General features: G+C 40.0%; 1 protein-coding gene across 2 annotated transcripts in view; it reads left to right on the forward strand.

Moving 5' to 3' along the window:
• NFATC3 (nuclear factor of activated T cells 3) overlaps positions 1-15,382 on the forward strand; it is a 56,377-nt gene that overhangs the window by 14,695 nt on the left and 26,300 nt on the right. For both annotated transcript variants that reach the window (XM_065733279.1, XM_065733280.1), the window contains exons 2-3: positions 354-1,485; positions 8,327-8,489. In XM_065733279.1, coding sequence (XP_065589351.1) covers positions 354-1,485; positions 8,327-8,489 — 1,295 coding nt within the window. The remainder of the gene's footprint in view (positions 1-353; positions 1,486-8,326; positions 8,490-15,382) is intronic.

A 15,382-nucleotide genomic window follows, 5' to 3' on the forward strand; every position in this document is an offset into this window, starting at 1 on the left:
AAAGAAGTGAATAGTTTAAATATAGTTAAGAAAGATGTTGAGTTGAGCATTCCATATTAGATCCTTTCAAGATTTAAACCCACGTTCTGTGTATATTAGATGTTCTGCTACTTAAGATGTGGATAAAGTGCAGAATCTGGTTGAAAACAAGATTTGTGAAAGAAAACTTATTCTGTAGTCATGTGCATAAATATGTAAATGTGAGATTTGCTTTATTTTGTGTGCCTAGTATAAGGAGAAATGTCTAGGATGTGTGAAAAACAGGACATGTCTGGGAAACAAGAGTGTTGTGACTTTTTTCAAGTATTATGCTCTGATTCGGTTCCTCTTTTTTTTGTTTGTTTCTTTTTCAGATCTTGAGTCTGATGACTGTGCATCCATATACATCTTTAATGTAGACCAGCCATCATCTTCTGTAAATCAGCCAATTTGTATTCCTCGCCATGGACTACAGTCTCACTCCTCTCCTCTGTCACCACCTACAAGACTTCAGAGTCATAAGAACTATGAAGGAGCTAGTGAGGTACCAGAATCCAAATATAGTCCACTAGGTGGACCCAAACCCTTTGAGTGCCCCAGTATTCAGATTACATCTATTTCGCCTAACTGTCATCAGGGGATTGAAGCCAATGAAGATGAATTGCACACAAATGGCACAGAAAATGAGTATATGGAAAGGCCTTCACGGGACCATCTCTATCTTCCTCTTGAGCCATCGTATAGGGAATCATCCCTTAGTCCAAGCCCTGCCAGCAGCATTTCCTCCCGAAGTTGGTTTTCAGATGCTTCCTCTTGTGAGTCCATTTCCCATGTTTATGATGATGTAGACTCCGAGCTAAACGAAGCAGCTGCTCGATTTACCCTTGGCTCTCCTCTGGCGTCTCCTGGTGGCTCTCCAAGAGGTCCTAGTGATGAATCTTGGCAACAGCCTTATGGATTTGGGCATGCCTTGTCACCTAGACAGTCTCCCTGTCATTCTCCTAGAACTAGCATTACAGATGAAAATTGGCTAAGCCCTAGACCAACATCAAGGCCCTCCTCAAGACCTACATCCCCCTGTGGGAAAAGGCGACACTCCAGTGCTGAGATTTGCTATGCTGGTTCTCTCTCTCCTCACCATTCTCCAACTCCATCACCTGGTCATTCTCCCAGAGGAAGCATAACAGAAGACACATGGCTAAACACTTCCATCCATAACGTGCAAGGTCTTAATTCTGGCCTTTCACCATTTCAGTGTTGTACAGAAACTGATATTCCTCTTAAAACAAGAAAGACCTCAGAGGATCAGACTGCTACTTTGTCTGGCAAAATAGATATCTGTCCTGAAGAACAGGGTAACTTATCATCTTCCCTTGAAAACGCAGTAGATGACTGCTCTGGCTCTCAGCACACCTTGAAAAAAGATTTGCCCGGAGACCAATTTCTGTCTGTTCCTTCGCACTTTACTTGGAACAAACCAAAGCCTGGTCACACTCCTATATTTCGGTAAGTGGTAAGAAAATCCCTGAGTCCTTCAGAAGGCTTCCCTCCAGTGCTTCCTACACAGGCATGCTAACGTGCTTATATTTCTGTGTTACATCGAGACTTCCGAAAGAGAACTTCTTGTAGGCAGGTCAATGTTACGATTAGAGAAAAGCAAGTTGAGACTCCAAATGCCTGTCTGTTTCTTCTTTTAAAAGAATACAGTATATGCATTGTAGCACAGGAGCTGATTTATTTAAATACGCTTTGTTTCTGTCCATGCACAGAACCCAGCTAAATGCAATGTCTGTTTAAAATGTAAATCTTAAGCAGTTGCATCTAATCCAAACAGTTAGCATTTTAATACCACTGAGGTACATGAAAAAGAGTGTGCCCAGCAGGTTGAGGGATGTTATCCTCCCTCTCTTCTCTGCTCTGGTGGGACCACGTCTGGGGCACTGGGTCCAGTTATGGTCTCCCCAGTTCAAGAAAGACAGAGAACTGCTGGAGAGGATCCAGCTGAGGGCCACAGAGATGATGGAGGCCTGGAGTATCTCCCATATAAGGAAAGGCTGAGAGCCCTGGGACTGTTCATCCTGCAGGAAAGGGCTGAGAGGAGATCTTATCAATGCTTATAAATACCTAAAGGGTGGGAGTCAAATGGATGGGGCTAGGCTCTTTTTGATGGCGCTCTGTGACAGAAGAAGAGGCAGTTGGTACAAACGGGAGTCTCCTTCTCTGGAGATATTAAAACCTGCCTGGGCACTTTCCCATGTAACCTACTGTGGGAAACCTGCTTTAGCATCAGGGTTGGACTAGAAAATCTCCAGAGGTGCCTTCCGGCCACTATGATTCTGTGAAAAGAAACCTGACTGCTCATTCTATAAAATTGTGACAACACAAGAGAGGTGCAAGATTTCATTTCCTTTGCTTCTTTGGGTTGATAAAATCTATTTTCTCTACCCTAATTTGTATTATTCTGCTTGTCATGCTGAAAGCCATCTAGGAATTCATTTCTGAGCTTTGGCTCTGATGGTATTTCTACCAACATGGTGCTGAGTTAATCTGGTCTTGTCCTTTTGTAGTTGTGGTGTGTTTGCAGGATGATTTGTGGAGGCTCAATAGAAGGAACTAGTTCAGCTGGAGGAATAATTCACTCTCCCTCCTTCCTGTTCTGTTATCTTCTCCTAGCAGCAGGTCTGCGATCTGTGTGACCTCAGAGCTTCTGGACCACTTGGCCACAGCAGTGCAGTAGGTAGAGCAGGAATGAGAACTGATATAGCATTGCTGCTGGCTGGGTAGCTATTGTGATTACTCAGCTCAAGTTATCTGCTTGTTTCATGGACCTTCTTGTTGCCCTGCTAGGTTTTAAAAGCAAGGGGTGCTGGAGGGTCAAGCTGTCCTGGTTTTGTGTAGATGTTTTCTAATAAGTTAGTGCACATAAAGCAGTTATCCATATAAATACATGCTGTAGGGTGAAATGTTGGTGTTTCTGCACTACTGTGTACTGATTCAGTAAGGGATTGAAGTAATTTCATTCTAGGGAGTCGGTGCTTAAGATTGGTACTTCAGGGATGTAGTAGGTGAAGAAACTGATGTAATGGATGACACAACTTCTTTGCAGGGGGCAGGGGAAAAGCAAAAGCAAGAACTAATGATTGACTTAATCCAGAATGTCCAAATTTATTTAAAAGGTGTTACTTCTCAAGAATATAAAATGGACATTTGTGCAGAAGAAGGTAAAGGCTACATCTATTGACAAGTAAACTGACCAAACAGCTGTGTACCGTTGCTGCTCAAAATATTTCCTGAGCATTGAATTAGTGGAAATGGTTGCATTAGCAGCTGTATCCTCAGTAAAATGTTGAACTACTTAGCATCTGTAGCCTGTTCCACCAGAGCAATGAGACCGTGGGACTTCAGTATTCAGATGGTACATTGTAAACTGTTTTGTTTTTGATGCTCATGAAGTAGGGAAGTTCAGTTCACTTCTGCTTTATGAATAAAAGTGAAATGGAGGGAAATCCTGCTGAAGTTGTCTATGGCAGCAAACAGAAGCAAGCACCTTCGTTGTGATAAAGTTAGATACTAATTGCAGTTTACATGTTTATTACGTGTTATGTGTTGGTAGCTCTGAAAGTAATGCTTCCTGTTTATTTCCATGGAAGCTGCAGCAGATAAAAAGAGCACACTAGTACTATTGCATAGTGCAAATTCTCAGCTACAAAACATTATTTTTCAGCGTGGTCACGACCATTAGCTGTGCATTGTCACCAGTGATGAATGAGAGCGTGCATGCCATGCTCATAAAAATGTACCAGTGAAAAGTGAACTGTTGTTCCCACTGCTGAAACGTGCCACCCAGCACCTCGCTGTGCTCACATCCACTGCTTGGTCTCCATAAATGCTCGGCAAGCATCACTGAATGTCAGCGGGTGCCATTTTTTCAGCATGGAGGAACTCAGTGACACACCTTTGCTTCTTTCACACTTCCATGTCAGACTTCATTCTGTCAGGCTGCCCCTCTGCTGCCATCTGTCACACAGCAGCAGAACGTAACAAGTGGGAAGGTTCTGTTGCCATACCACCAGCATCTGCCTCTGCTGTTGTGGGCCAGCATAATAATATAGGAAGCGTCACTTTCAGAGGCAGCCCTTATAGGCACTACACATAGCATGATATTAATTGTAATATAGACTGCAAAATGTGTGATTATAAATTGAAAAGTTGCAAATAGACACTTTGTAGGGTATTAACGAGTCATGCATTTTTTATTTAACCCCTGGAACAAATATTTCACAAGAAGAAATTGTGCTTTTGTGTCCTGGAAATCCTTTTAAACAAGCAAAATCCTTGAAATACAACGTTAGTTTATTCTGTTGTGCCTCCCCTCTTGGAATTCTCAGTGATTTGTAAATTAAGAACAACTTCATAAACCGGCAGTTGTCTTCGGGGTGCTGTGAATTGAAGGGCTGCCAAGGCAGCTTCTTTGTCCAGTGGTGATGAACAGAAGGGCTTTGAAGCGTGTATGAACAGTTCAGGACAGTTCTCTTTAGTGGCAGATACTTCATGGCAACTTGAGAGTATTTTACCTGCAGTTACCTCGCACTTACTGCTGAAAACTGGGATTGCTGACAGTGTTACCTACTTTTTCAGGAAAAGAATGTGTAAACGTAGTGGCAGGTGGTAAAATACTTGCAATAGTCAGTTCTGTCATCTAAATATTTCTCTTGGAAGTCTGGGGAGGAGAGAGGAATGGAATTATCCTCTATTTTTAGCATAACTATTGGGATCTCCGTCTTTAATTTTTTAGAAGAACAAATCTTTCAGTGTGAGCGGACTGTAGACAAACTTACTCTGTACATAGTTATCCATCCGTGTATTGCTAAATAGAAATAACACCAGTTACGCTGTGATAGCAGAACTTTATGGTGAAAATGTTTGCAAATTGCTGACTTTCAAGATAGGTTTCCACTGAATTGAGACAAGCAGAAGGACTTTGAACCTCTTGGATTTGTAATAAGGGAGGCTGCTGCTTTAGTGTTTACACACCATTAATGAATCCAGAGAAATTCATATGGAGTGATGTATGACCTCTGTGCAGTACAGATGCTTTGGCTCTCTGCTTTGTTCTGACATGACAGAATATAGATTTTACTTGACAGTATGCTTTATCAATACTCCAAAGCATATTTAGCTGTTGCTCTGCTAGTAGTAGAACAGCTGAGATCCCAGTGTGTCTTTAAAAGTTATTACTAGAATTTGTGATTACTGAGAAGCAGGAATATATTCATGCTGAGTTGCTAAAGTGAGCCTTCATTTCACCTGTATTCAGAAACTTTCTAGGCATGGATGCCACCAGAACCGAGCTAGTTGCACGTGCTTCAGCTGAGAGACTGAGGTGAGCAGTTACTGTCGGTCCAATGAATTTCCCTGGAAGACTGCTCCAGATGGAAGATTACCATTTTAAGTTCTTACTGGCATTATTTTCTATGGCTGTCACTGACCTCAGAACATTGTGTGTGAGATAGAAGGAAAAATAAAGCGTTAAGTTGAATGCAAGCAAGCAGTGTTGTGTCTAGAGTTCATTTCTTCCTGTGAAAGAGGTGCAGCCCATGCTGGGCTGACTTGTGTAGGTATGAAAAATGAAATGTGGCACTCGTGTGGTTGTTCCTGTGATGAACACAAGATGTTTGTTCAGTGCACGTCGCTGGAAGCAGTTCTGCTTTAGAAATTGTGGCTGAAAGTGAAGGTGTTGACTGAATTAGTATTTGAACACTGAAGTGACCATTTTAAGTGCAGTGGCTTTGGCTGACAATGCTGCTCAAGGCTTCCTTCTTCTAAGCTTCCTTTAATAGCGGCTGCTCCCTAAAGCATTTAATCTTGATGTGATAGGAGTATGAGCTTTTGGAGACTTGCATTAATCAGATTATGAAATTCTCTTCATATTACTGGTAGAATGTTTGCAGGTTTACAGAATGGTGCTGTCTCAAAGACATGCTGAGATTTGAAGTGTCTGTATTCTGCTGCACATAGAAAATAGGAAACAGCCGTTTGATGCAGCACAGCCTCAAAGTCTTTGTGCCGTGTCATTTATTTAGGAAACTTGGAAGGTTTCCAGTTTTTGTTATTGTTTGTTAGTATCATATCTGTATATGCATATGTGCTTGCTCCCTCCCTCACTTTGATATTTTGTTTGTTTTCAAAGAATGACAAAATCTAGACTTGGTTATTTGCCTGTGTCTGTATTTGTTCTAATATTCCAAATATTTTTTCAGTAGATAATGGGACTGATGCAGCTTGTGCTGTATTTTTACGAGTTAATAGTAGAATTAACCACTCTGGGAGGCATGGAGTTGTCAGTAGCAATGAATATGTTTTCTTGAGTGAGTATACTATGTAGAATGTATAGTTCTCAGTATGATATGTCTCAGTAATGGTGTATTGCCCGTGCATATTATACCAAGCTCTTTTAGGGACCGTATCTGTTCACTGTGCATACCATCTATTTTGGCATAGTACATTTGTTTATAGGGGAGAAAAATATTTTCCGAAATAGAAAAAATTCTTGTATGCTAAGAAGTGTTTTAAAAGAGGTTTAGTATCTTCTAATCCTGACGTTTTCTTTCCTTTTTCAGACTGAAGACTTGAGTCCAATTCTCCTACAATAGCTATAAAAGAGAATGGCAAGGTCTAGTTGATAGCCAGTAATAGAATTTAGGCAGTGCACCTTGGCCTATGGTAAGTAACTGGAAGGACTGGGCTTATACTGCATTCCTGTGTTTCCTCTTTTATTGCTGACATCACCAATCTTCTCCCTACCCAGTAAATACTATTGCTGTGGAAGGACCAGTCATCAGAGCTGCGTGCTGGGAGAAGAGTCTTTGCTATGCACCGAATGCTCGTGGACATGATTTACTGTTCACGTTTCTTCCTTTCAGTAAGCAGAAAGAGAAGTACTTCTGTTCCCCTTGACTCCCAGAGTGGGACTTCAGGAGGTGAGGTTTAATTTACCAGGTTAGCTCTCTCCTGAAGCACACACTGAAGGTACTGCATGAAGCTGCAGGTCAGCAGGCTTGTAGGTTGTCCTCCCATGGGAGAATGCCAGCAAGTGGTACCTTTTCTTCTCCCCCCTTTTTCATTCCTAGTGACTGTGATGTTTGCAGTAAAAGGTGGATGTATGGTGCTGCAGGCTGAGCCCGAGTCCATCCAGATACTTACTAAAGTCAGATTTTTTTCCTCCCCTCAATCTAAATGTTATCTTCTTTTCCAACTATGGGTATGTTTTATAAGTCTAGCTGAATTCTACAGAAGGTAACATTTATCTTTTGTGTTTGTGGAAATGTGCGTGGTTTTGGATTGGTGTTGGGCTTTTCCTGACTTGCTATGAAGGAAAAAGAAATGGAAATGAGCTTTCTCAAGCAATGATGTAGACCACTGTCTGTCCATCTCTTTAGAACCTACTTTGCTTTCCCTGTTGGTCAAAGCACGGTAGTAAGAACTGTTTTATTTTTCTCATGTATGTTCTTATGTGGTACACAACACTATAAATGCTCACTTTTAAAAGTTTGCAAACTAATTTGCTCTACCAGGTAATTACTGACTTGAATCTGACTGTTCTTATGAGAATAAGCATGCAAATTCATACAGGTAAAAGGATAGGTGTGAAAAAATTGACAGTGTTATGTGGCTTATTTTCCTTTGAGTTTCTTGCATGCTATTTTCTGCATTATTTATTTATTTGTTTTTTTTCTCCTTCCCTGGAGCAACGTTGCTTCTGGATGTAAGAGTACAAATTGTGGGTAAATAGCTTGCACTTCAGATGTATCCATTGCAGTAAGTCTTTATGCTCGGATAGGATTACTAGTCTTAAAAATTTGGACCATCATATAGTGTTCATTTTAATGTTGACATGCTGACAATCTTAGAAAAGTAAGAAATATTTGAAGGTAATAATGAAGGTAATTAAACTTAATGACTTACAGATTGATCTTAGGCTGTCTTGCACCATTTGGACTTGCTTGTTGGTGTACTTGAGAGCAAGAAATTAATAACTTAATAAAACCTTAATAAATTAAGGAATAGCATTGGTAATGACAGGGAGTCATACGGTACCTTTATTTTAATCAAGTATTGGAAGAAAGAAAGAAATAAAGCACTAATAACCCTGAAATGTTTAATTGAAGATTTTTAATGCATCAGTAAGCTTTGGGAATTTACAAGTAAAGACGTTAGGCTAATAGCTGTTCTTACTTGGTAATTGTTTGTTAGGAAAGTGACATCATTTTATAGACAAGCAGTTTTGATACTGTCCTGGCCAAATGACATACTTCATTTAACCATAGTGTTCATGTCTCGATTGCAGCACATCTTCGTTGCCACCTCTTGACTGGCCTTTACCAAGTCATTATGGGCAGTGTGAACTGAAAATAGAAGTCCAGCCGAAAACTCATCACAGAGCTCACTATGAAACAGAAGGAAGCAGAGGAGCTGTAAAAGCATCTACTGGAGGACACCCTGTAGTGAAGGTAGGAAGTCTGGCTTTCTTGAATGCAGGATAACTGTTTTCTATTAAGCACAGTTACTGGCATTTATGATGCTGTGAATTGTTACCTTCTGTGAAGCTCGCGTTCCTTCCTGGGTAAGATATTTTCCCCTAGATGTAACCTGTGCAATATGAAAGTTAGCTTAGATTTGGACTGTTAGTCTGTAAGAGCAAGACTTGTTCCCTTCCTCCCCAGCCTGGTGTCTTGTCATTGTTTCCATTGTCTTAACTGAATCGAGCAGGCTTTATTGTCTCTTAGAACAGTTTTGTTTTTTTCAGTAGTGAAACTGATGTTAATGCAGCAGTGCAGGCAGCAGTTCTCCTTTGACTAAGAGGGTGGTGATATGCTACCTGTTTTGATATCTAGTACTGGTCATTAACAGCTGTGTGAACTGGCTTCTTCCTTACTGCTAAATGTTCAAGATGCTAAAGACATCTGAAGCATAGTATTTGTGTGCTTTGCAAACACCAATTGTTGCTGAGATCAGAGTTAGGTGCAGGGTCCTGACCAATTTGGTTTGGCTTTCATGTGAAAGTTCTGCCATTGTAATCTTTGAAGGGCACAATGCATGGGTGTTTGTTGTGGCTGTAACTAGGTAAGCAAGCTGAGATGTGCTCCCTCTGAGGTGAGTACACATCTCGCTCAGTGCCGAGCAGACTTTAGGATTCATTTAGCAGCAGTTACAGTCTTCTCTGAAGCTACATGTACATGAAGAAAGATGTACCCACAGAAATTAAATCTGCTGGACTGACTTTTCTCCTGTAATCTCCAAGCTCTTTGTCTAATGCAGTTCTTGAAGTCTGACACTTAGTCATGTTCTTTGGGCTACTCAGCCAACTCTGTTTCTTCTGATAGTTTACCTTGATTTATTTTTCCTCTTTTCTTCTTCGTCCTCATACAGACTTTTTCATCTGTACCTTTCCGTGCTCTCCAAAAAATGACTGGATCTTGTCATCACATCTTTTCTTCCTTGAGTGTCTTCTAACATTCTTCTTCCATTCTTTCATTTCCATTCTTATTGTGAGCTCTTCAGCCAGCTATTGTGTTCCCTGTGGAATTCCTCAGTGTTTTCCTCCTAGTGACAATACCATGACCTGACCAGCTCAAACCTCCTATTGGCAGATCTGCAAGATTTCTTAGCGCAGTAGAGGTGCAGTCAGGTGCTCAGCAGGGATGTCTGTGCTCTGAGCTAGAGGAAAGAGAGGATGCCTGAGCTGGGCTGGAATCTGAAAGTGGTTAACTGGGGGCATTTCTTCTTGTGGAGCATTGTGTTGCTTTAGTCAGTGGAAGACAAGTAGACACAATTTTCACATGCCAAGGTAGCTGGCACTGGAATTTAGTGCACTGTTAGTAAGGACAGAATCTTGTGAGATTTTAGCTGACAAAATAAGTCTCTGCTGAGCTGGAAGCTAATTTATTTATCTACTTACTTATTGTGTCTTGTGCTAGTGTTTGTGTTAAGGGAACTAGTTTTGCTGATGTTCACCGGACTTGACAAATACATGTGGGGTTTCTTTTGCTCATGGAACTACTACTTAATGTTTCTGAAGCAGTGTTTAGGTGTAAGTCAGAAAAAACAGCTCTGTAACCTATGTGACTTACTATTTTCAAACATATTTATTCACATAAGAATTGAAATACCTCACAAAGACAAGAATACTGTTTTAAAAATGGGCAGAGTATTTATAGTTTCACGGTCTCATGCTTAAACATGTGCATTGTGCTATGCTGCTCTAAAGTAAAATGAATACAAATGTGAATCAGTATTCTATTTTGCAGTTTGGTCTCTTCCAGCTAGTTTAGAACTTAACTGTTGTGCTTGATGGGAAAGAGGAAATTGTTGAAACAAAAGGTTTTGAATTAACTTTTAACTTGCTGCTGGTAAAAGCAGTACAGTAAGGGCCAAGTTTGGTGAAAGGTAAAAACTACTGTGTGCAGACATAAACCATTTAAATACAAAGGTGCAATCGTTTCCAGCACTTTAGAAGTTGACTGCACAACTTCAGTTCACAATATGCATTACGGATTGTCTTTTCTGTGTGCTCTTGGCCTTACACCATTGTTAGATCCATGTGTGTGATCACTGTGATAATGTACTTGGCATTTTCTTGTGTTACGTGTCTGTATTTTAAGCAGTGTCAGAGACAAGGCAAGAGTTGTGTGCATGGACGCCTGAGTGTTCTTTCTGTCTTCAAAGTTCTTGTTGCTTTTGAACAAAGCTCTATAGAGAGAACATTTAATTTCTTGACTGTGAAGCCTCTGTAGTGCTGCATGTACAGCTGATGTGTTATTTAAAATTAAGATTGTACGTAGTTTCAAGCCATTAATCTATTAGCACATGTCATTAATCTATTTCTAATACTGTTCTGTACCAGTTGCTAGGAGACTAAGCTTCTGACAAATTTGGCATCATCTGTTGTGAGTACATTTAATCAGCTTATTTCCAAATGTGAGGAAATGAAATGAGTTGAGCATCATGCTTTGTTTCCTAAGTTCACTGACTTTAAGGAAGCAAATTCTGTAATGAAATTCTCTTGTTGGCAAAAATTTCTAAGTAGCAGGTAACTGTGGCTTTAATCTCTGCCTGCCTGAGAGTATGTTCCTGTTGGTCGGTGTAATTTGGCATTACTTATTTAACCTGGGCAGAAAAACCCATGAGATAAGGCTGACTGTTTTCACAAGGAAGAAATGGATATCTTGGTGGCATGGCTAGCAAGGGGAAAGGTGATGTTTTGAAATTGTCTCATGAAAACTGTCTGAAAATTTTGTATTGCAAAGTCAGGAGGCAAAGGCAGCCTCTGAATGCCTTCACCTAACTCAGTGGGTTATAGTACTCATTCTGCATACTGAAAAAACCTTTTAGATGGAATGCAGAAGCTATTTATTTCTTATATGAATGATAATAATGCCTTGAATTTCTCACTCTCGCCCCATCATATGTACACAAACATTACATTTTACAATTTTCTAGAATGAGATTTTCCTGTTCTCTAAAGCACTTAGGGATTTTCACGAGTCCTCACTTGGATAATGACAGAGCATTTCAGAGCAGGGTGAAACACAACAAGCATCTCTCAGGAATAATTACTTTTTTATTTTCGTGTTTTAAAATTATTTATTAAAAAAAAAAAACACACACACACATAAAGAAACACTTAATGTTGTGCACAGCAAATTTTATTTTGTTGTGATGTTTTGCTCTGTTCCCCTTGAGGAAGGGGTATGCACTTGTAGTCACAGGAACTGCTTACCTGAGACATGTGAAAGAGGGACTGAATGTCAGCTCTGTAGTGTGATCACAGAGCTTGAAGGTCATGACTGAAGAGTTGCAAGGGGACAAGAAGTATATTGATTTTTGAACTACTCGGTAAATTCTGAAACGGGAAGGTGTCCTCTGAAAGCCTATCAAACCTTGCCTGAGCTCAGGTACACTGTAACTGTAGCCTACGTGGAAGGATCTAACTGAGAAATGTCAGAAATGATCCAAGAAAAGTAAGTTAATGAAGGATTGTCTAAATGAGCGTGTGCTTCCTGGCCTCCTTCCTGTAATTCTGTGCTGTCACTTTTTACCAGGTGTTCTATGTGATCAGTTCACATAACTTCTCCAGTAATGGGTATCATTATATCAGGATTCTCCTTGTTCTTCTCCAAGTCCAATGAACATTGATATTTTCTGTGTCTCATGACTCCATTCTTTCTGTCTTCATTTTTGCAATTCTTACACTTGTTTTTTCTGTCTTGAATTCTTCCCCTTATTCGGACATCACTGGAAAGCAGGTTGCATCCCAGCTCCAATTGCGAAGTATTGTTTGGTGTCAGCAACCTGCAAATACATTGTGTAGAAGGCAGCCTGCATGAGTCATGTAAGTGGCTGTACTGGACAAAGCGGGGACCTTTGGATGAGATGCTAGTAAATATCTTTTTAAGAGCAGATGTTTATGACTATATAGGCATCTTCTGCTCCAGAATCTCCCAGATAGATAGTGAAGCCCATACTGATGCACTTAATAGATGTTTGAATACTCGATTTAGAAAATGCTTGAATATGAAGGAAAAAATGTGGTGTACTGGATCTGTAATGACACAGTTGTCTGCTTTTTGTGCCATGCAGTCACTAAGATGTGGAAAAGCAGTGCTTTTATTTTTCCCTGTTGTCAAATGATGCTTCTTCTGTAAGTTCTTCTGTTCTTCTGAACTTCTTCTGTAAGTAACACGAGCTTTCCCTGAAACGCTCATCTGAAAAACTGTCCACAGCATAATATGACACTGGATTTTGGAAGACCAGAGAATGCTATTTTTTTTTTATCACATAGAGCAAACTGAACGTGGGTCATGTATTGTGATGGCTGGTTTGATGCACCTTGCAGTTCTGCACTGTGTGAAGCTGTAATGTTAGTCTACTGTTATTTTAACTATGAGTTGCTTTCCTTTTTTTGTAGCATAGAATGGGACAGGAGCTGAAATACTCTTCAAAATATGCCTGAAATTAGTATTTAAAATGTTTTCAAATTATCTGCCAGCACTGAGTGTGCATGAGATTTCAGAGATGGAAAATCTAGCTTTTTAAAACTTGAAGGGTGTTCTGCACGTTGTATGATTATATGGTATTAGGACCAGTAGTGCACTGTTTTTTTTTGTTCTGGTCCTTTGCAGGACCCATTCGTCTTTGTGATGACCTTTAGAATGCTTTTAATCTGGACTTGTGCCACAGTCTAGTAGTTTATTAACATTTGTTCTTTCATACTTCATTATTTTTTATTTATTTATTCTCAGTGACAGAGGTCTGTACTATTAGAAGAGCTTCAAGGCAGTGTACTTGACAAGCTTATTAGCAAAAGAGGAAGGAGGATGCTTTTCTGATGTGCACGCTATTCCTTCCTACATCAAATAATCAACTGATTGAAAGTAGTACCACAGTTCAGGAAGGGGAAGTACATGTTTTAACATATTGAATTTTAAAATTAGACATTTAACTTTTTCTAACGTTAAAACCTTTGTGGACTCAGAATGAAATTAAAATAAAAACCCATTCCCATGCACTGCTAAATTTGTCTGAGCCAGTGGCTGGGGGTTTTGTCAGAGAAATCTGAATGGAGTTTTTCTTGCAATGAACTCCAGTTCCATGTGAACAGTCCTCAGGAAATCGTATGTCAACCCTTGCTGCACCTCTGGGAGGCCGCAAGGCAGTGATTGTAGTTGCTGACTTTCACTACCTTCCCTGGACTCTAACTTCTTGGTTTTGTACGTGTAGCTTAGTTCAAGCTTTTCAAAATGCCATGTTGATAAACTTCTGGTAAACTGCACCACCACTGTTAGCTGTTCTGATGCTTCGGTGCTTCTTGAATGTTGTCAGCCAGAGTATTCCAAGCTTGTAGGTCACATCTCCATTGTATCAGAGGACAAAACATCTCAGAGGCTTTTATTCTAATATTATATTGCTGTGGTGAGGTCTGGCAGGTTCAGTTTAGTAAACAGCTGTTTGAAAGTAGAACTTGTGCAGTGGAAGTTCTTTTCTTTTTGGGTTGTTTAGATATCATGGTGAATTATACCACGTCTTCCTTTATACAGTTGTAGAAAGTGAAATACCTAACAGAAGAAAACAGCTTTGTCTCTCCTTTGTATTTCCTTTTGTCTTCATATAATTGGACCTTTTCTCATCTTTTGACTCTACTGTGTAGCTTTGGAGTTGTTCTATGGAATACAGCACAGGGATGCACCCAGCTGTCATGAGACTATCAAGGAAGAAGTAACTAGTTATTTCCATCCCCGTGATTTAAAATGTCTCATTAATGTATTCTCTGTATATTTGGTAAAAATTGGTAACAGTGTTGACTTGCATGAGCTTACTGTGTGCAGTGTAGTAATGAGGCTGGAGCTGCTTTGGCGTGAAGCTCCTCTGGCTTATCCTGTTGTGACCTTCAGTCTTTAGCCTTCCAGCTTTAGTTTAACTTACGCATGCACTGACCTTTGCTATGGAAACGATATAGAAACACAAAAGCAACTTGGCTGAGTTTCCTCTGCAAAGCAGTGGGTGGTGTATCAGTATTCTGTTACAGAGGAGGGTTTCTAGAGGTCAGTAGTGACAGTATGCAGTAACTTTTTAGCTGGCTGCAGCACGCTGCTCGCTACTCCTGGGAAAGTGGTGTATTTTTTTTAAAGTAAATGTTTTTTGTAGCACACAGCTGTCAGATCGTGTGCATTCCAACGCTTATTGCATTGGTATGCACGGGGAGAAAAAGAAACCAAAAAACCCTTTTGTTTTCGTTACTATCTTTCTGTGAGTGACCCACGACTGAATCCCACATAGGCATCTTCTTGCAGTGCATCTTCGTCACAGCAGTTGTGCAGCACTGACCAGAAGTTGGTAAGATGGTTTAGTTTAGATACCTGTGATCTGTACAGAAACATTATGTTCTCATGGTACAAATCATTATATTATATACATATATATATATATATGCATACGGTGAGCTCAAGTAACAGATACCAAAGTTTCACTAGATACTTTGAACAAAACATTATATGTGTTTTCTTAAGTCACGTAGGTATTTTCATAGAATAAAAAATAGCATGTTTTTTGGTTAAGTGTTTGGGCCGTCCACAATACAGTACTGTGCTTAACACAAAGAAAGTCTTACTAACTCCACTCTCCTTGAATCAGTTTCTAAGAGCCAACGTATTTTGAACAAGAACAAACCTGTACTTTAAGGCCTTTTGAAGTCCTGACTATGTCATTTTTCCTAATTTGATGTTGGTTGCAGATAGTAAGTGTCCATTATTCACAGGATAGGTATTGTGTCAGCAGTGGCGATCTAAGATCCAAATGTCCCCTTTCCTTTAGGAAGAAGCTGTCATATTGCTAGTTAGTTTGGATT

Source organism: Cyrtonyx montezumae, unplaced genomic scaffold, assembly GCF_038088225.1.
Source record: "Cyrtonyx montezumae isolate F1298 unplaced genomic scaffold, pur_monq_1.0 scaffold_17, whole genome shotgun sequence".
Classification (NCBI taxonomy): domain Eukaryota; kingdom Metazoa; phylum Chordata; class Aves; order Galliformes; family Odontophoridae; genus Cyrtonyx; species Cyrtonyx montezumae.